The sequence below is a fragment of the Heteronotia binoei genome, chromosome 11 (assembly GCF_032191835.1).
Source record: "Heteronotia binoei isolate CCM8104 ecotype False Entrance Well chromosome 11, APGP_CSIRO_Hbin_v1, whole genome shotgun sequence".
NCBI classification, from domain to species: domain Eukaryota; kingdom Metazoa; phylum Chordata; class Lepidosauria; order Squamata; family Gekkonidae; genus Heteronotia; species Heteronotia binoei.
The window spans coordinates 72473144-72498823 of record NC_083233.1 but is presented as its reverse complement, the minus strand read 5'-3'; the positions used below and the strand labels follow the sequence as shown (position 1 = coordinate 72498823).

The following is a 25680-nucleotide window of genomic DNA, read 5'->3' as shown; positions in this document are numbered from 1 at the left end:
GAGCAGTCGGGTTAAAACAGATAAAAGGAAGTACTTCTTCACCCAAAGGGTGATTAACATGTGGAATTCACTGCCACAGGAGGTGGTGGCGGCTACAAGCATAGCCAGCTTTAAGAGGGGATTGGATAAAAATATGGAGCAGAGGTCCATCAGTGGCTATTAGCCACAGTATATATATGTGTGTGTGTGTGTGTGACACAGAGTTTTGGACTGGATGGACCATTGGCCTGATCCCACATGGCTTCTCTTATGTTCTTATCAGGAAGAAAAATTCTGGCGTTGTCTCCTCTTACACGCAGGAGAATTTTGACGCTTGGGAATATTCAAACATACTAACCCCCCAGCTGTATTCTGATGCGGTACAGTCCTTCCAAAGCTAAGAAGAGCTGAAACTGGACTAGAGCAAAGGTCCATTTAGTCTCTTTTCTACCTCGTCAGCCACAAGGAAGGCAGGAAGAAAGAAGAAGAAGAAGATGATGATATTGGATTTATATCCCGCCCTACCCTCTGAATCTCAGAGTCGCAGTACAGTCACAATCTCCTTTACCTTCCTCCCCCCACACACAACAGACACCCTGTGAGGTGGGTGGGGCTGAGAGAGCTCTTACAGCAGCTGCCCTTTCAAGGACAACTCCTACGAGAGCTATGGCTGACCCAAGGCCATTCCAGCCGGTGCAAGTGGAGGAGTGGGGAATCAAAATCAGTTCTCTTGGATAAGAGTCCGCACACTTAACCACTACACCAAACTGGCTCTCTTGGGCAGCAGCCCAACACCTGTTGCCTCCCACCCCCAGCTTACTGCATCTGAACATGGAGGTCCTGTGATGTTTGGTAAGATCCGAAGTTGGGTCATTCTAGGGAAGAGGGTGGAGCCTGTATATAATGTCTCTGGGCTTTCCTACAATGGCTGGTCTGTGGATGTAAAAGGGGGAAGTCTCAAAAACCAACTGGACCGAAGTTGTGAAAAGGCCATTCCGCCCTGGAGGGTTCTCTTAATCCTGCTCTTTAGAAACGCGCCATCTCTACTGCGGCTAGGAGAACAGGAAAACAAGAAAACCACTTAGACTCCGCGCCCTCCTTAACTCCCTGTCAATTGTGCTTTGCATTTGAGGTAGGCAATTACCGAATTGGAATGAAATGTTACTCTCTGTGCCGTTACGTTCCCGAACTGCCAAATTATAAAGAGTTTCCTCAGAATGATAGCTGCTGCTGCTGCTTCTTCTTCTTTTCCCTCCAACTGCCCAAGAATAGACTGAGCCTCTTAAATTAAATCCAAAACCACTTTGGGCAGTAATTATTTACAGCATAATCCATTTGCGTAAGGCCAGCTGGGGCAAAGCCAACCGCTTGTCTTGTGCGTTGAGCCGTGTGTTAACGTCAGTCAAGGGCTGTAATTCATCTTCTTGATGTTTGATATGATGCCTTCCGCACTTGTTGTGTAGAATTTCCTTTCTCTTCTAAGATGCCTCAATAGCAAGAAGGCAGGGAAGGAAGTCTTGGGACATAGATGCAGCTCTGTTGAACAGACCAATGGCCAACATCCACCAAGGCCAACATCCTTTTTCACACAGTAACCCACCAGATGGCCTGGAAAGGCTTCAAGCAGGGTCTCGAGTTCAGACCTTTCCCCTGTTCTTACCAGCGATCGATATTCAGAGCAAGGTGTAGGAGGATAATACTCAACAAAACTATTCATTATTGCCCATTGCACAGAAAGACCCTGTTGTACACAGCAAAGAGTCCCTTTTTGCCCAATTAGGAGACTCAGCGAGCGAGACGCGAAGAGATAGATATGCAGGTCTTTATTGTTTTCACATTAATGCGGGAAGGAAAACAATCTCCCTTTCACCCTTTCCCCGTTTTCCTTCGAAGCCATCTTCCCCAAGTCATAACATTTGTACATTTCTGATAACAAAGGCCAACTTAGAGACTGGTGACAGAGTCCCCGCTTCATACATTTTGATTACACTCATTGGTCAAATAAATTCCATCTCCCGACTTAGAAGCGAAAGATGAATTCATACCACAGGGGGTCTTGCAATCTGGACTTCCAAGTCTCACTTCCGGTTATCTGGAGAGCTAGTTTGGTGTAGTGGTTAAGTGTGCGGACTCTTATCTGAGAGAACCGGGTTTGATTCCCCACTCCTCCACTTGCACCTGCTAGGATGGCCTTGGGTCAGCCATAGCTCTCTTATCTGGAAGAACCGGGTGTGATTCCCCACTCCTCCACTTGCACCTGCTAGCATGGCCTTGGGTCAGCCATAGCTCTGGCAGAGGTTGTCCTTGAAAGGGCAGCTGCTGGGAGAGTCCACTCAGCCTCACCCACCTCACAGGGTGTCTGTTGTGAGGGAGGAAGATGAAGGAGATTGTGAGCCGCTCTGAGACTCTTCGGAGTGGAGAGTGGGATATAAATCCAATATCTTCATCTACCTCACAGGGTGTCTGTTGTGGGGGAGGAAGGGAAAGGAGATTGTGAGCCGCTCTGAGACTCTTCAGAGTGGAGGGCGGGATATAAATCCAATATCTTCATCTACCTCACAGGGTGTCTGTTGTGGGGGAGGAAGGGAAAGGAGATTGTGAGCCGCTCTGAGACTCTTCGGAGTGGAGGGTGGGATATAAATCCAATATCTTCATCTACCTCACAGGGTGTCTGTTGTGGGGGAGGAAGGTAGAGGAGATTGTGAGCCGCTCTGAGACTCTTCGGAGTGGAGGGCGGGATATAAATCCAATATCTTCATCTACCTCACAGGGTGTCTGTTGTGGGGGAGGAAGGGAAAGGAGATTGTGAGCCGCTCTGAGACTCTTCGGAGTGGAGGGCGGGATATAAATCCAATATCTTCATCTACCTCACAGGGTGACTGTTGTGGGGGAGGAAGATAAAGGAGATTGTGAGCCGCTCTGAGACTCTTCGGAGTGGAGGGCGGGATATAAATCCAATATCTTCTTCTTCTTCTTCTTCTTCTCTTATCTGTTTCTCCCTTCCTGTTCCTCGTGTTGGCCTTCTATGTTAATTCCTTGTGTGGGCACCTGACCTAGTTCCCCAAAAATGTGTAAGAAGCACAGCTCCAGCTCTAGTAGCAATATGAACTCTGCAGAGTGATGTTTCCGGAGGTAAGAAGATTGCTTACTTTTACTAGATGTTTACGGAACATTCTGTGATAACACATTTTTGCTAGAGAAGAGACTTCCTTTGGTATCCAATGTGCTTAGCAAAGACTCTAATACAGGGGTGGCCAACAGTAGCTCTCCAGATGTTTTTTTTGCCTACAACTCCCATCAGCCCCAGACAGCATGGCCAATGGCTGGGGCTGATGGGAGTTGTAGGGAAAAAACATCTGGAGAGCTACTGTTGGCCACCCCTGCTCTAATAGAAGTCATTGTTCTTTGTTCCCAAGACCACTAGGCCTATAATCCATAGGAAATGGTGCTATTTCATATACTTGAAGGCAGGTTCTGCAAATGTAATGCTTTGAATGTAATAGTTTAAATGTAACAGTTAAGGTAGGTTAGTACAAATGAGCTCTATAATCAGGATTAGCGCAAATCTATCTGGCACTCTGTGCATGTTCTGCAGCAAATCTGAATCTACATTCTACAACCCCAACTGTATCAGATCAGTGGTCCATTATCCCCTGCGTGTTGTCTCACGCAGTGGCCGACCAGTTCCTCTGGACAACCAACACCAGGGCATAGAGGCTGAGGCCTTCATAAGAACATCAGGAGAGCCTTGCTGGATCAGACCAATGGTTCATCTCATCCAGCATCCTTTCTCACAGAGTAGCCAAACTGTTCTTCTGGGTGGCCAGCAATGGCTTAGGGGCCAAGGCCTTCATAAGAACATCAGAAGTGTCTTGCTGGATCAGAGCAGTGGTTCATCTAGTCCAGCATCCTGTCTCACACAATGGCCAACCAATTCGTCTTGAGGGCCAACAACGGGGGATAGAGGCCAAGGTCTTTCACATCACCCGCTGCCTCGCCCTTTTAAACTGGAGATGGCGGGGATTGAACCTGGGACCTTCTGCACACAAAACAGAGACCCTTCCACTGAGCCACAACCCTCCCAATCAAGCATCAGAGGGGAACTCTTGTCTTGGAATGTGTGATTCCTGGAGGCTATGCTTCTCTGGCGTGTCAGCAGCTAGAGGGAGAGAGGGGGGATGTTGACTGTAAATTGGTAAAGATTCAGAAAAGGGAGAAACAAGCATATTCCAACTAAGGGGAAGAGTTGGAAAGATCCTGGTAGTCAGCAGCAACTGAGCGTTATCTGGTTGACTTTGTTCTCCCTTGTGCAACCAGGAATTTAAGACCTGGGGATGCCCAAAAGCATGAGAATCTTGGATACCAGATGGATTCTTGCCTTTTGGCTCTTAGCCTGAGGTTGTAACCTAGAGCTAGGTGGGCAAGATAGGAGCAGAGCTGGCCCTAGACTGTCTGGCACCCTAGGCAAGGCTAACTTCTGGCACACATTCATCCTACACTGATGTCACAGAGTCACATGCGGGGCACCCAAGTTGGTGTCCCCAGAAGGCCGGTGCCCTAGGCAGTTGCCTAGTTTGCCTAGTGGCAGGGCCAGCCCTGGACAGAAGACCTGATCATCTAGGGCCCCCAGTTTGTCCCCTCTGCTCCATATGCTTATCCAGGTCCTATGAGGAAAGGTTGAAGGAGCTGGGCATGTTTAGTCTGGAGGTGGCTGAGAGGTGATATGATCACCATCTTCAAGTACTTGAAGGGCTGTCCTATACAGGATGGTGTGGAATTGTTTTCTGTGGCCACAGAAGGTAGGACCAGAACCAATGGGTTGAAGTTAAATCAAAAGAGTTTCCGGCTCAACATTAGGAAGAACTTCCTGACCGTTAGAGCGGTTCTTCAGTGGAACAGGCTACCTCGGGAGGTGGTGGGCTCTCCTTCCTTGGAGGTTTTTAAACAGAGGCTAGAGGGCCATCTGACAGCAATGAAGATCCTGTGAATTTAGGGGGAGGGGTTTGTGAGTTTAGAGCAGTTCCTCAGTGGAACAGGCTTCCTCCGGAGGTGGTGGGCTCTCCTTCCTTGGAGGTTTTTAAACAGAAGCTAGAGGGCCATCTGACAGTAATGAAGAACCTGTGAATTTCGGGGGAAGGGTTTGTGAGTTTAGAGCAGTTCCTCAGTGGAACAGGCTTCCTCGGGAGGTGGTGGGCTCTCCTTCCTTGGAGGTTTTTAAACAGAGGCTAGAGGGCCATCTGACAGCAATGAAGATCCTGTGAATTTGGGGGGAGGGGTTTGTGGGTTTCCTGCGTTGTGCAGGGGGTTGGACTAGATGACCCTGGAGGTCCCTTCCAACTCTATGATTCTGATTCTAAGACCCCTCTTTTCCTATTTGTTTCAATTATCTCCCTGCCTTGTATTGTTAGCCGCTTTGATACCCCATCAGGGAGAAAAGTGCCATATAAACAAACGCCTCTTGAACAGTAGAGATCCCATAGTGTAAAAAGCAGGTAAGAAATAATCAGGTTGGTTTAAAAAAAAAACAAAAAACCCTGGGTGATTTCATTTCAGTCAGTTAAGCCTGCCTTAATTGGGATTAGGGGATGCATCAAACTTGGTAGGAAGTTGTGTTCAGTAGGCAAGCGTGATGCGTTCGACAGCTGCCGTCAGCCGCAAGTCAGAGGTCCAATCTGTTCACCATCCGCCTTCTACCTTGAACGGCCATCAGGTAGCTGCGCGATCGCTGTGTTGGTAGAATAGCGTTTCCTTGCCAGGAGCTTTCTGCGTGTGCAGTGGGCAAGACGAAAGAAGAGGGGATGTTTGAAGATGACACATGTCTATTCCACAGCAGACGTTCCTCTTTGTAGAAGCATTCCTTTGCAAAAGCAGAATGCCTCTTTTAACATAGTGCCTGAAACTGGAAACGTTGTAGTCCAGAGGTCGCCAGACTTGCTTAACATAGAATAAATGTCAGATGTTTGACAGCTGCAAAACATGAATGTCAAGGGAGGGAGGGAGGAGAGAAAAATAAGGAAGGAAGGAAGGGAGGGAGAGAGAGAGAGAGAAAGAAAGAAAGAAAGAAAGAAAGAAAGAAAGAAAGAAAGAAAGAAAGAAAGAAAGAAAGAAAGAAAGAAAGAAAGAAAGAAAGAAAGAAAGAAAGAAAGAAAGAAAGAAAGAAAGAAAGAAAGAAAGAAAGAAAGAGAAAGGACTGACTGATAGAAAGAGAGAGGGGTGAGTGGAAAGGAAAGTAAATAAGGGAAAAGACAGACTTACAGACGAAGGAAGGAAGGAAGGAAGGAAGGAAAGAAAGAAAGAAAGAAAGAAAGAAAGAAAGAAAGAAAGAAAGAAAGAAAGAAAGAAAGAAAGAGTCAAATAGATGAGGGGAGGTAGAGGTAGAAAGAAAGCAACTTTAAATGCATTCTCCAAGCTGCTGCTAGCTGGCTGGGTGAAGTGATTTAAAGAGAGAAAAGCCTTCTCCAAGCCAGCTAGTGGGGCAGTAGGGACTTCGAGAGCCACACAGTATGTGTGAAAGAGCCACATGTGGCTGCTCAACCGCAGTTAGGCCACCCCTATTGTAGCCGAATACATGAAGCTGGCTCATGCTGAATCAGACTTTTGGTCCATCAAGGTTGGTGTTCTTTAATCTCACCAGCAGCAGCTTTCCAGGATCTGATCCCACCTACCTGGGGAAGGGCCATGGGTCAGTGGTGGAGCATCTGTTTGCCATGCAGCAGGCCCCAGATTCAGTCTGTGGAGTCTCCAAGTTAAAAGGACCAGGCAGTAGGAAAGACCTCAGCCTGAGACCCTGGAGAGCTGCTGCCAGTCTGAGTAGACAATACTGAGCTTGGTGAACCAGTGGTCTGATTCAGTATCGGATAGTTTCATAAGTCCACACGTGTACTGCATGATCCTATTAACTGGAGATACTGGGGACTGAACCTGGGACCTTCTGCATGCTGAGCAGATGTTCTGTCACTGAGCCAGGGCCTCTCCCCCGCTTGCATTAAGAAAGAAGAAGACATTGGATTTATACCCCGCCCTCCACTCCAAATCTCAGAGTCTCAGAGTGGCTCACAATCTCCTTTACCTTCCTCCCTCACAACAGACACCCTGTGAGGTGGGTGGGGCTGAGAGGCCTCTCACAGCAGCTGCCCTTTCAAGGACAACCTCTGCCAGAGCTATGGCTGACCCAAGGCCATTCCAGCAGCTGCAAGTGGAGGAGTGGGGAATCAAACCCGGTTCTCCCAGATAAGAGTCCGCACAGTCAGATAACACCTGTATTGGGGGGCGGAGCAGGTTTATAGCTGATGGACACTTTTCTGAACGATGCATGTAAGTGAGGAATTGATTCAGCAGCGCAACCACTAGCCCTATGTATGCGCCCACAAGCCCCAAGAACCTTAGCGGTTCCTCTGCCCCCCCCCCTTTCGTGCTTTGCTTCCAAGCCTCCTGCGCCGCGGGGAGCTCATTCCCCCCCCACTGGAAACCATAATGACTTTAATTAAAAGTGCATTCTCTCCTAAGTGCCAGTGAATCAGTATGGATTGAACAACCTGGCGAGTGGATTTCTCTCTGTTGTCTGACACTGGGATAATTGTACAAGATGAGCCATTAAGCACTCCAAAGGCGGCGTTGTTTCAGGTTTTTCCGAAGCCGGCGACAGTAATTAAAATTTCAGGCTGGCGTTCCTCTTGACAAGTATGCAAGCAGATTTCCAGGCTTCCCCCGGGATGATGGAGATGTACCTAATGCCCATTTTTTTCCCCCGCAAGGGAAGATACTAAAAAGCTTAGCCACCTTGGCGCACATTTATTTTTTTTAATTAAAAAACGTCTACCCTGCTTTTCCTTTAAAACTTCCACAGAACAGAACTCAATAGAATATCGGCGGGGTGTAGCAGTTGGAGCACAGGGCCAAAGTTTTGGGAGCCGAGTTCAAATCCCAGTTCAGCCATGAAAGTCCATAGGTGACTAAAAGCCATAACATCACAGCTCCATGAGGCTAAGACAAGGTTTCCCAAACTATTCCTTCCCGTGACCCGGTTATTTTTACACTTCTCCTTTGTGGCCCACTAAAATTTGGGGGTGGAACCAGGAGACAGGAATTATGTCATTTCCTTTGGTGTCACTTCCAGGTCAAGGGCCAAGTGATGTCACTTCCAGGGCGCACTGAACCAACACTCCACCAAAACCAAAACTCCACCTTTTCCTGTGATGTCACTTCCAGGGCACTCCCCCAAACCTGCCTCTTCTTCTGAAGTAACTTCGTTTTCAGAAAAATCTCTCTGAAACTGAGCCAAAATGGGAGTGGAAAGTGGGCGGTCTGCAATTTTCATACATTCTCAGGGTCCTCTCTTTCCACCCTCACACTTGCATGCACCTATCTGTTTGTGTGTTCTTCTCCAGCTTGCAAGCACTCCTAATGCCCATGTTCAATTGCCTGCACCACCTACACACCCCTTCCTCAACAGAACCGGCCAGTGTATGCAGTTGGAAGTGCTGTTGCCATTGCCATCAGGAATGCCAGTGCTGTGTACCACCCACACTGGGCCCTGGCAGCTGCTGTACCTCAAAATATGCCGACACATTTAGTAGGCCCTTCCTTCAGCTGCTACCACTGGAAACCTTCCTCCAGCTACAGCCAAGCTTGCTTGGTTTCAAGAAAATATTTTGACAGCTATTTTTCATACTTTCCCTTGACTGAAACACTGGGAAATTGCTGTGAAAGGTAGCAGAGAATTGTACTGCAATTAATGAATTAAGTTCAAGTTATATAAAGTTCATACAAGCTTTTCTTAAGTTATCCTGAACAGGGTATTTATGAGAGGCTTGCAGCTTTTTACTGGCTGTGTTTCCTATGCCTTTAAAAGCAACCTGTTGTGCAGATATTTAGCCAGTGAACTTCTGTCATCCTTTTTAATATCTACAGGAGAAGTTTAATTTTGGTGTCAGACAGCTGTTAAAAGCAGGACCAGTAAAATGGTGCCAAGTTCATAGTGCCATCACTTCCAGGGCTGTTGAGATATACAACAGTAATTTCCAATAATCTCTTTCTGCCCCACACCTCTAACTCTCACTCACTCACACAGAAATCTCATAGAAAGGCCAGCTGGCTACAACTGGGGATGCCATTTTTTCATTGACAAAGCTCCTATGTCTTCAACAACAGTATGATGAACAGAAAAGTTTCATCCAGTAAAAATGGAAGGAAAGAAAGAAAGGGAAAGGATGAAATGGAAGGAAAGGAAAAGAAAGACATGGAAAGAAAGAACATAAGAGAAGCCATGTTGGATCAGACCAGTGAACCATCCAGTCCAAAATGTGAGCCGCCCTGAGCCTGCTTCGGCGGGGAGGGTGGGATATACATTAAAATTATTATTATTATTAAAATTCTCTTATACAATGCCCAAAGAGCACCAGAATGTCCACCAGTGAAGCCAGGGCACTAGAAGCCCTCCCACTGTTGCTTCCCCCCACCCCCAGCACTAAGAATACAGACAGAGCATCCCTTGCAGACGGAAAAAGAAAGAAGGGGGGACAAAGGGGAAAAAAGCCTTACCATCAGATTACCCCAGCCAGCAATAATTCTGCCCAGGGGTCGTTTGGTAAAAAAACAGCTACTGGAATGCCCACTCCCTGCCCCTCCCAGCTGAAAAAAACACACACCCCTTCTTTGCCACCCAGACCTCCCAGGAAATCTCCCCAAAAGAACATACTGCAAGGCACATGAAAGCTCATACCTTGAAGAACACTTCATGGATCTAAAGTGCTAGTGGACTCCAGCTTTTCTCTCAAACACAGGGAGATAGGGAGAAGGAGGGAGAGGCAGCCCAGCTCCTCTCTGCACAATACAGAGATGGGGGAAGGAAGGAAGCCAAACAGAGCTCAGGCTTTGCAGCCTGTGTCAGTCTTCAAGGCTAGCTTTTCTCTGCACAACACAGAGACAGGGGAAGGAAGGAAGCCAAATCAATCTCAGGCTTTCCAGCCTGCGCCAGTCTTCAAGGCTAGTTTTTCTCTGCACAACAGAGAGATGGTGGAAGTAAGGCAGCAGAGCAGGAGTTATGCTTTGCTGGGGGTGGGGCTAGCTTTGGCTTTTCTTGTGATCCGGTAGTGAGGCTTCCGTGGCCCGATACCAGGTCCCGACCCTGCAAATGGGAAACAGTGGGCTAAGGGAGTAGCTGAGGAGATAATTGCTATGGGGCATAGCCATGGTACTCCATCGTAGAACGATAAAACCAAAGTCCTGTGACACCTTAAAGACTGAAACTGTTCAGTTCAAGATGTCCTTCCATGAGTCCAAGCTCACTTCTTTAGACATGCAGCGAGGAAATCATTTGTGACTTGTTTATGCGAAAAATCACAGAAGGTTGGGGGAGGAGGTATTGAGGCAGTGGCAGCTGCTTTGCTTCTTGTATATGTTGTTACACTCCCCACCCCAAGAGATCCCCAGATCTTCTTACTTCATTAATCTCTGGATTGTCTCATTCTTTCACTTCCTCAGTGTTGTAAAATCAGCTCCTTGCGCAGGTCCTTGGACCACTTCCTCACTCTGCCTCACAGGGTTGTTGTGTGTGTGGAGAAATGGGAGAGATGGTAGCAATATTTACGACCCCCACCATTTTGATTCAGATGCCCCCATTGAGGGGAAGGGCAGGTTATAAATAGAAAATAATAAATAAACCATATGTCTTATTTGTTTCATGTGTACCCTGCCTTTCTCCCCAGTGGGCACACAAAACGGCTTTCATTATTCTCTTCTCCCTTTTTATCTTCACAACAACCCAGTGAAGTAGGTGTGGCTGAGAGTGGGTCACTGGCCCAAAGCTTCCGTGGCACAAGGGAGGATTTGAACCTGTGCCTCCCAGATCCTAGTCCGACATCCTGGGTCTCCCAGATACTAGCCCGACATTCTTAACCACTACACCACCAGGGGTCCCTGCCCAGAATTCATTCTATTTCCCATTAATGTTCTCCCCCCACATGTTAAATGTACACAATTTTTATTATATTTCAATTATCAATGGCATGAAAATGGTGTCAGAGGAGCGAGCAAACTGGGAATAGCACAATGGAGGTGTGCAGATGAAAAATTTCACAGAAACAATAAGAATGTAAGAGTAGCCATGTTGGATCAGGCCAATGGCCCATCCAGTCCAACACTCTGTCACATAAGAACATAAGAGAAGCCATGTTGGATCAGGCCAATGGCCCATCCTGTCCAGCACTCTGTGTCACATAAGAACATCAGAGAAGCCATGTTGGATCAGGGCAATGGCCCATCCAGTCCAACACTCTGTGTCACACAGCGGCCAAAAAAAACAAGTGCCATCAGGAGGTCCACCAGTGAGGCTAGAAGCCCTCCCATTGTGCCCCCCCCCCCCAGCACCAAGAATACAGAGCATCACTGCCCCAGACAGAGAGTTACAACAATACACTGTGGCTAACAGCCACTGATGGACCTCTGCTCCATATGCTTATCCAATCCCCTTTTGAAGCTGTCTATGCTTGTAGCTGCCACCACCTCCTCTGGCAGTGAATTCCACGTGTTAATCACCCTTTGGGTGAAGAAGGACTTCCTTTTATCATTTCTAGAAAATCTCACAGTGACAATACACAAGAAAAATTAGCACAAAAAGAAGGGTAGATGCGTACATACCTTTTGAAGAAAAAGGGACATCCCGATATTCTGAAATGAAGCTTCCGTAGAACAAAAGCAGGGTACAAATATAAATAAGTAGTCGTACATTAAACGAATAATCTTAACTATGAGCATATATGCAAAACCTGCGAGTGTATATTTGTCTAGTCCACAGCACTGCAATACTCTGGGTGTCAGATTTTGTATGTTTTTTTCATTGTCGCTCTCATAATTATTTTATGAATGAAATATGCGAGGGGAGGGGTTTTTAGAAAAAATTCAAAATGTTTTTGCATTTTGAACAAAGTCCTGGAAATTCCGGCTCTACCTTTGTTAATAGCTGTCCGCTGTGTTGCAAAGTCCCAATTAACACTTCTTTTCCCTTCCTCTGTATGCTTCCCTCCCCCCGCCCCCTTTCTGTATAATTTTTTTTTTCAGGCAATGGATCTAAAAGTTCCAGTACTGGCGAGAAATATCCCCGGGAATGCTGCAATAATCACACATAAAGCTACAGGATTGTTATATTCAAGCCCTCAGGTAACAAAGTAGGATACGGGTGGCATCATAGTCCAACCAGCGTCAAAGTACTACGGTTCATTGATTTCAGTGGTTTTGGTCTGACACGGCACAGCTGGCTGGCACACGGCAGCAGGGCCGTTGCCAGGATTTCTTGCTTGCTGGGGCCCACAGCAGGGTTTGTTGTTTGGGGAGGGGGGGACTGAGGGGCCACCTAGTTTGGCGGCCCTGGGCTCTCGGCACTGTAAGCTGGCTTGAGTTTCACAAGCAAACCCCCCTTCCCTTGGGCAGTCACAGCTGCCCCGCTCCCCTCCCTCTTTCTTATGTGCCCCTCTCTGAGAGCAAGAGACCTCTTGTCTCTCCCCCCCCCCTTTGCTCTGCACTCTGGGTTAGGGGAAGGGGAGAGAAAAAAGCGAAAAGACCAGCAGCAGTGCTACTACTTGTTCAGGGGTTTAGAACCCTTTCCCTATGAAGAAAGGTTAAAACGCTTGGGGCTCTTTAGCTTGGAGAAACGTCGACTGCGGGGTGACAGGATAGAGGTTTACAAGATTATGCATGGGATGGAGAAAGTAGAGAAAGAAGCACTTTTCTCCCTTTCTCGCAATACAAGAACTCGTGGGCATTCGATGAAATTGCTGAGCAGTCGGGTTAGAACGGATAAAAGGAGGTACTTCTTCACTCAAAGTGTGATTAATGTGGAATTCACTGCCACAGGAGGAGGTGGCAGCGGCTACAAGCATAGCCAGCTTCAAGAGGGGATTGGATAAAAATATGGAGCAGAGGTCCATCAGTGGCTATTAGCCACAGCATATTATTATTCTTGGTGCTTGGGGGTGGGGGGCAAAGTGGAAGGGCTTCTAGCCCCACTTGTGAACCTCATGATGGCACTTGGGGGTTTTTTGGGCCACTGTGTGACACAGAGTGTTGGACTGGATGGGCCATTGGCCTGGTCCAACATGGCTTCTCTTATGTTCTTATGTGACACAGAATGTTAAGAACATAAGAGAAGCCATGTTAGATCAGGCCAATGGCCCATCTAGTCCAACACTCTGTGTCACACAGTGGCAAAAAATTTATATATATATATATATACACACACACACACACACACTGTGGCTAATGTTGGACTGGATGGGTTATTGGCCTGATCCAACATGGCTTCTCTTATGCTCTTATGTGACACAGAGTGTTGGACTGGATGGGCCATTGGCCTGGTCCAACATGGCTTCTCTTATGTTATGGGACACAGAGTGTTGGACTGGATGGGTCATTGGCCTGATCCAACATGGCTTCTCTTATGTTCCTATGGGACACAGAGTGTTGGACTGGATGGGCCATTGGCCTGATCCAACATGGCTTCTCTTATGTTCTTATGTGACACAGAGTGTTGGGCTGGATAGGCCATTGGCCTGATCCAACATGGCTCCTCTTATGTTCTTATGTAGAGTGGTGGTGAGCAAAGGGGACAAACTGGGGGCCCTCCAATGGAGGGGTCATACAGTTGGAAGAGGGGTGGCCCCCTCTGTAGCTAAGGGCCTGCACTGTAGCTGTCCCCATTGTCACGCCCCGGTCTCCCTGCAGTGGCCAGCCCTTCATATACCATCAAGAGGTTTTTTTTTTAAAATGACACTTAGTATATTGTTTTACTGGTATCAAATTATAACAATATGAGTAACAGGTTCCCTGAATTCCCAGGGTTTGTTTTTTTTAAAGTCTCTAGCTTATTTCATTGTATTTTTTAAAATTTTCATTTTTTTAAATTTTATATAAACAAACATAGAAAAAGGTAGAATAAGAGAAATGTCACATTTATACATATTCCTATTTTGGCTGCCAAGAGCCTAAATATCAAAAGGTGAAAGAAGCCATCAATATGTCAAACAATACTAGCTAAAGGTGTCAAACGATACTACTAAAGTAACATTTTTCTATCTTTAAGATTGCTAAACAGATCTTACATTACATACTTTTGATTTTGGTCTGGCCTCCGTACAAAAACATTTATGTTCCTAGCATTCCTGACATTTCTAACATTAGGTCATTGTAAGCATAAATATTTTGAACATATGCTACTCAATTCTGTCTCAATCTTTTGGGACTATATCGTTTTATTCCTTTTTAAAAAGCTTTGCAGCCTAATTTTGATCAACATATGCAAAAAAAAATTCCATTCCATTCTTGAAATTCAAATTCTGGTCTCTTATGCAGATAGGATGTTAGCTTTACCATGGTCAGTTGATTTTTCCAATCAAATCACTTCTGGTCATGTTTCAACTTTCTAGCTTATTTCATTGTAGAGAGATGCTTTTCTCCTTTTATCTCGACAACAAAAAGGGGCTAGACTTTTTTTTTTTAAAGCTGGGGAATTATGAAAATTTATTACACATATTATTACAACATTATAACAATATGAATATTTATTACCTGCTTTGACCTATGAAGAAAGGTTAAAACGCTTGGGGCTCTTCAGCTTAGAGAAACGTCGACTGCGGGGTGACATGATAGAGGTTTACAAGATTATGCATGGGATGGAGAAAGTAGAGAAAGAAGTCCTTTTCTCCGTTTCTCGCAATACATGGGCATTCAATGGGCATTCAATGAAATTGCTGAGCGGTCGGGTTAAAACGGATAAAAGGAAGTACTTCTTCACCCAAAGGGTGAATAACACATAGAATTCACTGCCACAGGAGGTGGTGGTGGCCACAAGCATAGCCAGCTTTAAGAGGGGATTGAATAAAAATATGGAGCCAAAGTCCATCAGTGGCTATTAGCCACAGTATATATATGTGTGTGTGTGTGTGCATGTGTGCATATATGTGTGTGGTGTATATGTGTGTATATATATACACGCACACATATACTGGCCACTGTGTGACACAGAGTGTTGGACTGGATGGGCCATTGGCCTGATCCAACATGGCTTCTCTTATGTTCTTATGACCCTGGAAACATGGAGACCAGGATAGAAATCCAATACATTAAATAAATAATTATGATATTGAGTTGCCAGATTTTTTTTCTTAAAATCCCCACCTGGTAGTGGTGAAAGGAAATGGCTGCTGTAGGGAAAGAGGCTTCCAACGTGGGCAGAACCGGGAAAAGTTGAAGTTTTTTGCTCGCAGGGCAGTCATCCAGGGTTTGGTACGATCTTTCCCAGAATGTCTGAAAAAAGCAGGCTTGAGAGAGATCAGGGGAAAGTGGGGGAACTCTCACAAGGTGCATGCGTGGCATGGGGAAGCAGAGAAAACAACTGCTTCAGAACAGGCTCAAACCAGTGCGGGAAATAGCTGTTATCTCTGCAGCAGTTTGCAGCGCAGTGGCTATGAGACCTAGGCGACTCGCCCCTTCTCCACCGTCAGAGAAGTGCAAGCATGAACGGTGCACATGCACAGTGCACAAAATAGGCAAGTGGGACAGGATTTTTACAATGAGAGTATTTTGGCAGGGGAATCAGCTCTCTAGGGGAGGTGATGAGCTCCCCCTTTCTGGCAGTCTTTAGGCAGCAGCTGGAGAAACACTAGTCAGGGATGCTCCAGGCCAGAGGTGTTGAACATGCAGCCCGGGGGCTGAATCAGGCCCCCGAGCAACTGGCTCTTGTCTGCTTCCTTCTCAGTCTCTCTTGCTTCCTTCTGCATCACAGCTTGCTTTGCAAGGGATGCTCAATCGCACAGGAGCTACAGAGCAAAACCTTGATTTTTCTCCATCGGTTGAGCCTCCTCCCCCTCCTGGTCCCCTGGGGAGGGCGGGGGGAAGAGCCAGAGCTTCCTTTGCCCAGTTCCTCGGACTCAATGGGAGAAATACAAAGAAAGCACCTTTTAGACCAAGAAGTGCTAATGATTTAAGCATGTTTTAAGTTATTTTTTTAAAAAAAAAAATCTTTAGAAGAAGATATTGGATTTATATCCCGCCCTCCACTCCGAAGAGTCTCAGAGCAGCTCACAATCTCCTTTACCTTCCTCCCCCACAACAGACACCCTGTGAGGTGGGTGGGGCTGGAGAGGGCTCTCCCAGCAGCTGCCCTTTCAAGGACAACCTCTGCCAGAGCTATGGCTGACCCAAGGCCATTTCAGCAGTTGCAAGTGGAGGAGTGGGGAATCAAACCCGGTTCTCCCAGATAAGAGTCCGCACACTTAACCACTACACCAAACTGGCTCTCCAGTTAGTTTAGTCGTGTTTGCCTGTGTCCTTTAAAAAGTTTATTTCTCTGCTACCTAATCTTAAATAGGTATACACATGGCCCTGTCCGACACGGCCTGGCCCGACAAGATTTCATTTATTTCAGATCTGGCCCTCATACCAAATTAGTTCGACAGCCCAGGGGTGGCCAGTGGTAGCTCTCCAGATGTTTTTTGCCTACAACTCCCATCAGCCCCAGCCAGCATGGCCAGTGGCTGGGGCTGATGGGAGTTGTAGGCAAAAAAACTTCTGGAGAGCTACCGTTGGCCGCCCCTGCTCTAGGCTGATGCTGAATCGAGCAGGGGGCTGGGCTAGATGGCCTGTATGGCCCTTTCCAACTCTATGGTTCTAATATCATTTTGCCAGTTTTAGGCCCGTGTTGCAGGTTTTCATAGGCATGTTGAGGATGAATGCCAAGCTCTGTTTGTTGTAAATGCAACCCAGTGTTTTATTATTTGGAAAAGGCTTCAAAGACAATTGATGGGAATTTAACTGGAGAGGTGAGAGCGATTTAATCCAGAGGAGCTTGAAAGGAAAGAGTGTTTTACTGCTAAAAGATCATACAAATCAAAAAGGTAAAGGAACTTGTTAGATGGTTGAGATCTATTATAGTTAATTTAGATTACTGAGTCGCTGGGGCAGAGTCGCATTATTTGAGTCGCATTATATTAGGGGCCTAAACTTGGATAAACTGCCACCCCCACCCCAATAATGAATTGTTTCTTCTTAAAGAAACGTTAGTTTAATCATCTTTTTAACCTCTCACGCCGGTTACTCACGTGACAAAAAATAAGGCCAAGAAGGAATCAGTTCCTAAGCTCAGCCTTCAACGTAGGCTTCAGACAGTCCTGATTCTGTCTTCACAAAGGTGCAGTTGAAAGAAGAAGTTCTGACAGCCCAGAGAAGGAACAGCCAGCTGGTAGGGAGGGGTCTATGGAAAGACCCGACCTGTATCCACTGTCTGGCAAAACAGGTGGTACCAGAGTGAGGTAGCCATTTTGCCACAGCAGTTTACAGCAAATTATAAGCATTTGGAAATAAAAATAATTGTGTGCCCTCACAGGCGATGCTCGTAAATAGAGAGCCATTTCAGATTGGAGTACCAGTCGCCCATCTCTAGAAATGAGGCAAAAGTCGCCCATCTTTAGAAATGAGGCAAAAGAGTATGAGCACTTCAGCATTCTCATTTTTTGTCACTTGTGTGCCCCTATTACTTTGGGTGGTTTTTTTCCCTTTTTCACACAAATTTTGCTCCCTCTAATGGTTTATTTGATATTACATCGCTGCACATCCAGAATATTAGCTTGTGGAAGAGCCCTTTATTTCCTTCGTCCTAAAACTAGCAGGCCAACAAACCATTTCAAACCTGCTCAGTATGAAGTTGGGGTGGACCATCAATTCACAGCTGACTTAAGGCAACCCCATCAGGTTTTCAAGGCAAGAGGCGTTCGGAGGTGGTTTGCCGTTGCCTGCTTCCACATTATGCCCCAGGTATTCCTTGGAAGTCTCCCATCCAAATGCTAACCAGGGCCAACCCTGCTTAGCTTCTGAGATCTGAGAAGATCGGGATAGTCTGGGCCATTATTACTAGGCAGGACTCTTTCTAGCAGGAGCTCCTTTGCATATTAGGCCACACACCCCTGTTGTAGCCAATCCTCCTGGAGCTTAGAGTAGGCCCTGTACTAAGAGCCCTGTCAGCTCTTGGAGGATTGGCTACGTCAGGGGGCGTGGCCTAATATGCAAAGGAGCTCCTGCTAGAAAAAAAGAGCCCTGTTGCTAGGCAAAGTTTCAGAATCAAGGCCCGTTTGCCTAAGACCCTATGCCTGTCTACTCTAGGAACTGTCCTATCTCTATGACCCCCACAGACGAACCAGACCTTTTTTATTTTTTAAAAAAGTTTCTAATCCTAAAAACCCAATTGCATTTGTCATCAGAGGGTTCATTTGTGAGGACTACAGGAGACCCTCTGAGGGAGGGGAGGGGGAATGTTAGGCGCGATCAATTAAAGAGTACAGGGCTAGGGGAGACTGGGAAAGGTCTGCCAGAGACTAATGAAAATAGAGAATCCACCTTCCCATGACTCTGCTTAATAGCATGCATTAATCATAAGGCAAACTGCAAAAAAAAAAAAAAAAAAATTAAGAAGAAAATGCATTTCCCGCTTTGCAATTTTATTTAATCTGGGCTCGGTTGTTTGAAAACAAAAAATTAGTATTGCCGTAGTTGTGGTGGAGACTGAAATCTAATTTATGGAATCAACAGGATTAATTTGCCCGCCTCCTCCTGTTCAAAACCCTCATTAAAACTGCTAGTTAATGAGGATATGGTGGAGAATTTTTGAGAAAGTGGTATACATGCAAAAAGGAGTGTGCGGAAAGTCAAGGAGGAGAGTTTTTTCGCCACCATTGACACAAGTGTGCGGAGGTTACATTTCGGTTCCCAGGCTCCAGTCTTGGGTTTCCAGAATACCGAAGAGAGCCGAGGGAAGGGTAGGGGCACAAATATGACTGGGCAGAGTGAAACATTATTAAAATATAATTATGACGTGGCCTGGGGAAAAAAGCATACAAAAATATATGGAGAGATGATCAAACTTAAATTTTTCTTGGTGGGGAAGAATTTCTGCAATTAAAAGGAACATAGTACCAAAAATAAACTTCCGATTCCAGATGATACCAATCAGCCCACAAGCTGCCCTGAGCCCGTTAGGGAAGGGCGGGATATAAATTTGATAAAATAAATAAATAACCTTTGGCCACCCTCTCCTTCTGCATTATACCCTCTAACACCTCCCCCCCAGATTCTAAAAAAATCACTCTAGTAACCAGGGGTCATTTTGTAGAAAAAGAGGTGCCAGAGCTCATTAGCAGAACTCATTTGCTTTTGCCACACACTCCTGACATCACCGGAAGGTGTACTACGTTTACCTTAAAATGCTTCTTGAATTATAATTGTCATCATAGCACCTTACTCCCATCATACTTTTTAAAATTACTTTCTCCTATGCGGCCACAGTGGCATGAGGAAGATTTCCAGCTGTCTGCAGAGCCAGTTTGGTGTAGTGGTTAAGTGCGCGGACTCTTATCTGGGAGAACCGGGTTTGATTCCCCACTTCTCCACTTGCAGCTGCTGGAATGGCCTTGGGTCAGCCGCAGCTCTGGCAGAGGTTGTCCTCGAAAAGGGCAGCTTTTGTGAGAGTCCTCTTAGCTCCACCCACCTCACAGGGTGTCTGTTGTGGGGTAGGAAGATAAAAGAGATTGTGAGTCACTCTGAGATTCAGAGTGGAGGGTGGGATATAAATCCAATATCATCATCATCTTCTTCTCCGTTTGAATTATTTTCCCTTTTTTTGTGTGTGGAAAAAACATTAGAAAGTTTGTCAGGTCTTAAGAGTTCAGCAAAATCCTTAGGGGGGGGGGGGGTTGAACAATGGAGCCCAGAAGCAGGTATTTGGAATGGTGGTGGTGATGGTGGTAAGAAAGATACAGGTTTAGAGAAAGAAAATTTAGAGGTTCCAGAGCTCCACTTCTGTGAGTTCCTGCCCAAAATGAGGCCTGCTAGTAACCATCAGGCCATGTTTTACTTGACCAACATGAATTTGCAGGGAAGACAGAAATACCTATTAACGTATGACATGGAAGCTTCTGTTGCCAGGGTCCAATCTTGGGTTTCCAAAATACAGAAGAGAGCTGTGGGAAGGGCAAGGGCATAGATATGACTGGGCAGAGTGAAACATTATTAAAATATAATTATACGAAATAAACAATTTTTATTAGTAACATATGGTAGCAAAACTGTATCTACAACTTATAAAAACTTAAAGTAAAAGAAAAAACTTTCTACCCCATATCTTACTTTTCCCCCACCCCTCCCCCCGTTACTTGACCCCCGCCAGTGTTATTTACTTAAAGGAAACAAATATTAAAGGTACCCTTAACTGTTAAGAAAAATCCAAAAGTTATATTCTTATTTTAAAAACTTTAATCATTATCAAACATTGTCCAATGTCCTTTTATTTTCCACTCTTTTTCTACGTATCTTCTGAATTTCTTCCACTCCAACTTAAAAAGTTCCAAATCATAGTCTCTTAATTTTCTTGTTAATTTGTCCATTTCACTCCATGACATAACTTTTGTAATCCAATCCCATTTCTCTGGTATTTTTTCTTGCTTCCACAGCTGCGCGTACAATGTCCTAGCAGCTGAGAGCAAGTACCATATTAAAGTTCTGTCTTCTTTTGGAAATTTTTCCATTTGTAATCCCAGCAGAAAAGTCTCTGCCACTTTATTGAATTTATATCCAAAATCTTAGAAATCTCTTGCTGAATCATTTGCCAAAACATTTTAGCCCTCTCACAAGTCCACCACATATGGTAGAAAGAACCTTCGTGCTTTTTACATTTCCAACACCTATCTGGCATCTTGTTGTTCATGAACATTATTAAAATATAATTATGACATGGTACAAAAAGATACAGAGAGATGGTCAAAATTAAAATTTTCTTGGCAGGGAAGAAGAAGAAATTGGATTTATATCCCGCCCTCCACTCCGAAGAGTCTCAGAGCGGTTCACAATCTCCTTTCCCTTCCTCCCCCACAACAGACACCCTGTGAGGTGGGTGGGGCTGGAGAGGGCTCACACAGCAGCTGCCCTTTCAAGGACAACCTCTGCCAGAGCTATGGCTGATCCAAGGCATTCCAGCCAGTGCAAGTGGAGGAGTGGGGGATCAAACCCGGTTCTCCCAGATAAGAATCTGCACACTTAACCACTACACCAAATTGGCTCTCAGGAGACAGACATCCTGTGAGGTGGGTGGGGCTGAGAGGGCTCTCCCAGAAAGCTGCCCTTTCAAGGACAACTCCTGCGAGAGCTATGGCTGACCCAAGGCCATTTCAGCAGGTGCAAGTGGAGGAGTGGGGAATCAAACCCGGTTCTCCCAGATAAGAGTCCACTCACTTAACCACTACACCAAACTGGCTCTCCTGACCAAAAAAGAGGAGGCCTAGCAGTCTCGAATGAGCCGTACTGCCAAGCAACGCGCCGAGTGTGGATGGCAGACTGGATTACAAGCCCAAATGATAGATTAATGAAACTAGAAAATGCAGATAAGACAGGAGGGTTACACAATCTTCTTTGGGTAAAGAAAGGGCAGTAGCAACCATCAGGGAGGGCTGGTCCACAACCATAAGAACATAAGAGAAGCCATGTTGGATCAGGCCAGTGGCCCATCCAGTCCAACACTCTGTGTCACACAGTGGCCAAAAAACCCCCAAGTGCCATCAGGAGGTCCACCAGCGGGGTCAGGACACTAGAAACCCTCGCACTGTTGCCCCCCCCCCAAAGAACCAAGAATACAGAGCATCACTGCCCCAGACAGAGTTCCAACACTATGCTGTGGCTAATAGCCACTGATGGACCTCTGCTCCATATGTTTATCCAACCTCCTCTTGAAGCTGTTGATGCTTGTAGCTGCCACCCCCTTCTGTGGCAGTGAATTCCATGTGTCAATCACCCTTTGGGTGAAGAAGGACTTCCTTTTATCCGTTCTAACCCGACTGCTCAGCAATTTCCCATGTCCAGAGGCCTTGCAACCCACTTTGGGGTCCTGACCCACAGGTTGGGAAACTACTAAATAATAGACTTCACACTCCTGTGTCAGCATGATGCGCACCTTCCCAATCCTGCCAATAATCTGGAGCAGCAGCAGGGAAATGTCTTGCCCAGCGACATCGAGAAACGAATACACTTGTCATTTTTTGGTGGACTTCCATACGCGTGCTTAAGCAAAGTTTCAAAGTTCGCTGAAGTCAATGAGCTCAGATGGGTGTAACCAGGGGTGGAATTCTAGCAGGAGCTCCTTTGCATATTACGCCACACACCCCTGATGTAGCCAATCCCCCAAGAGCTTGCAAGGCTCTTTTTTGTAAGCTCTTGGAGGATTGGCTACATCAGGGAGGTGTGGCCTAATATGTAAAGGAGCTCTGCTAGAATTCCAGCCCTGGGTGTAACTCTGTTTTGGAAAGCACCGTTCGTGCTGGCTTTATTCTAAACTTTTCTGCCTCGTCATCTGAGCAGACAGCATCATAACACTGCCCCATCATCCCCAATCTGCAAGCAGACTTTTGAACCAAACTATGGGGGGTGGGAAAGGAGGGGGAAATGATCGAGAGAGAAAGACGGCAAGGAAGGGTAGAGAAATGTCAGAGAACAGGAAGGTGGGGAAATGATGGAACAAGAAGGAAAGAAAACTGACAGGCCAAGTATGAATGTTCCCTGAAGGCGAATAAATCTTAAGGACGAATTGAAAATATGAAGATGGATACTCCTTTTTCACTTTGCTTTCCTTCTCTCCCCCCCCTCCCCTTTCCTCCCTGACATTTTGCTTTATTTTTCATCCTTGTTTTTCAGTCTTCCCCTTCTGTTTCTATTCCATATTTGAACGCATAGTCCGAAGAGCCCCAAAACTTTAGAGCAGGGCTGTCGAACTAATTTGTTTGGCATTCAATGAAATTGCTGAGCAGTCAGGTTAAAATGGAGAAAAGGAAGTACTTCTTCACCCAGATTAACATGTGGAATTCACTGCCGCAGGAGGTGGTGGCGGCTACAAGCATAGCCAGCTTCAAGAGGGGATTGGATAAAAATATGGAGCGAAGGTCCATCAGTGGCTATTAGCCACAGCGTGTGTGTGTGTATATATTTCGGCCACTGTGTGACACAGAGTGTTGGACTGAATGAGCCATTGGCCTGATCCAACATGGCTTCTCTTATGTTCTTATGTGACACAGAGTGTTGGACTGGATGGGCCATTGGCCTAATCCAATATGGCTTCTCTTATGTTCTTATGTGACACAGAGTGTTGGACTGGATGGGCCATTGGCCTAATCCAATATGGCTTCTCTTATGTTCTTATGTGACACAGAGTGTTGGACTGGATGGGCCATTGGCCTTTGGCCTAATCCAATATGGCTTCTCTTATGTTCTTATGTGACACAGAGTGTTGAACTGGATGAGCCATTGGCCTGATCCAACATGGCTTCTCTTATGTTCTTATGTGATGCAGAGTGTTGGACTGGAGGGGCCACTGGCCTGATCCAACAGGGCTTCTCTGATGTTCTTATGTGACACAGAGTGTTGAACTGGATGAGCCATTGGCCTGATCCAACATGGCTTCTCTTATGTTCTTATGTGATGCAGAGTGTTGGACTGGAGGGGCCACTGGCCTGATCCAACATGGCTTCTCTTATGTTCTTATGTGATGCAGAGTGTTGGACTGGAGGGGCCACTGGCCTGATCCAACAGGGCTTCTCTTATGTTCTTATGTGACGCAGAGTGTTGAATTGGATGAGCCATTGGCCTGATCCAACATGGCTTCTCTTATGTTCTTATGTGACACAGAGTGTTGGACTGGATGGGCCATTGGCCTGATCCAACATGGCTTCTCTTATGTTCTTATGTGACACAGAGGGTTGGACAGGATGGGCCATTGGCCTGATCCAACATGGCTTCTCTTATGTTCTTATGTGACACAGAGTGTTGGACTGGATGGGCCATTGGCCTGATCCAACATGGCTTCTCTTATGTTCTTATGTGACACAGAGTGTTGGACTGGATGGGCCATTGGCCTGATCCAACATGGCTTCTCTTATGTTCTTATGTGACACAGAGTGTTGGACTGGATGGGCCATTGGCCTGATCCAACATGGCTTCTCTTATGTTCTTATGTGACACAGAGGGTTGGACAGGATGGGCCATTGGCCTGATCCAACATGGCTTCTCTTATGTTCTTATGTGACACAGAGTGTTGGACTGGATGAGCCATTGGCCTGATCCAACATGGCTTCTCTTATGTTCTTATGTGACACAGAGGGTTGGACAGGATGGGCCATTGGCCTGATCCAACATGGCTTCTCTTATGTTCTTGTGTGACACAGAGTGTTGGACTGGATGGGCCTTTGGCCTGATCCAACATGGCTTCTCTTACGTTCTTATGTGACACAGAGTGTTGGACTGGATGGGCCTTTGGCCTGATCCAACATGGCTTCTCTTACGTTCTTGTGTGACAGAGTGTTGAACTGGATGAGCCATTGGCCTGATCCAACATGGCTTCTCTTATGTTCTTATTGGCTACATCAGGGGTGTGTGGTCTAATATGCAAACAAGTTCCTGCTACAGAAAGCACCCGTTCTCCCAGATAGAGTCCACACACTTAACCACTACAGCAAACTGCCTCGATCCAACCCACTGTTTTCATTTCTTTATTTTGTGAGCTGCCTTGAGAAGATACCAGAGGAGACAGGAGGTAAATGTTTTAAACAAACAAACAGCATTTTCTTTTTTTTTCTTTTTTTTTAAAAAGTCACTTTTATCTTTTCAGGAATTCATTCAGTTGTCCCAAAGTCTGATCGACGATCCGTCTCTGAAGAGAGAGCTTGTGGCCCGGGCGAAGGAGTACATCACCCAGCACCATTCGTGGGATCAGGAAAGGGAAGCCTATCAAAACCTCGTACTGAAACTTCAGTGAATTGCTTTGAATCCAGGATGGGCCTGGTGTGGATGATGGATCTGACCAGAAGCTGGGTTCTTTGCCTTGTCAGGGTTTTTTTCCTTTCTGCATCATCCATCTGATGTATTTCCCACCCTGTGAAGCTGAAATAACGCTAAGCCCGTGGTCCCCAACCTTTTTGGCCACAGGGCCGGCCCGCCTACCGTGGCCCCAGGGCTGGCAGGGTGGCGGCACCCAATTCAGCTTCCCCCCATTTTCCTTGCCCCATTTTCTCCTTCCTCTTTCCCCCCTCTGCGGTGCCTCACTGCCCCCCCCCCGTTTTCACCATTTTAAGGCTGGGGAAGGGGCAGTGAAGCTCCTCCCAGGCTGACCCCCCTGGCTGATCAGCTGATCGGCCAAGAAAACCGCCGCAGAAGCAGCAAGCGATGCTGACCTTGCCTCCTTCCCACTTGGGAAAGAGGGAAGGGCAGCATCCCTCGCTGCTGCTGCGGCGTTTTTCCTGGTTGATCAGCTGAGTGGCAGGGGGGAGGGTGGCCTGGGAGGTGCTTCACGGCCCCTTCCCTGGCCTTAAAATTATGAAAACGGGGGGGGGGGGGGCGGCACCGCGGGGGGGGGGGCGGTGAGGCTGCATGGCCCATTTCAAACAGGCCATGGCCCAGTATCGGCCTCTGGCCCGGGGGTTGGGAGCCCCTGCACTAAGCTTTAGCCAGGAACGATTGGTTACAGAGGGAAATCTGAGTTGCTAGTGATACTCATGGGCTCACAATCACACACACGTCCGTGTCCATTGATATTCAGGGGTGGAATTCTAGCAGGAGTTCCTTTGCATATTAGGCCACACACCCCTGATGTAGCCAATCCTTCAAGAGCTTACAAAAAAAGAGCGC

General features: G+C 46.4%; 1 protein-coding gene across 1 annotated transcript in view; it reads left to right on the top strand.

Moving 5' to 3' along the window:
* Window positions 1-24846, top strand: part of GLT1D1 (glycosyltransferase 1 domain containing 1) — a 116379-nt gene extending 91533 nt beyond the window's left edge. Inside the window, exons 11-12 of the mRNA XM_060249463.1 lie at window positions 12037-12135; window positions 24665-24846. Of these exons, the coding sequence (XP_060105446.1) occupies window positions 12037-12135; window positions 24665-24811 (246 nt within the window). The 3' untranslated portion in view covers window positions 24812-24846. The remainder of the gene's footprint in view (window positions 1-12036; window positions 12136-24664) is intronic.
* Window positions 24847-25680: the final 834 nt, after the last annotated feature.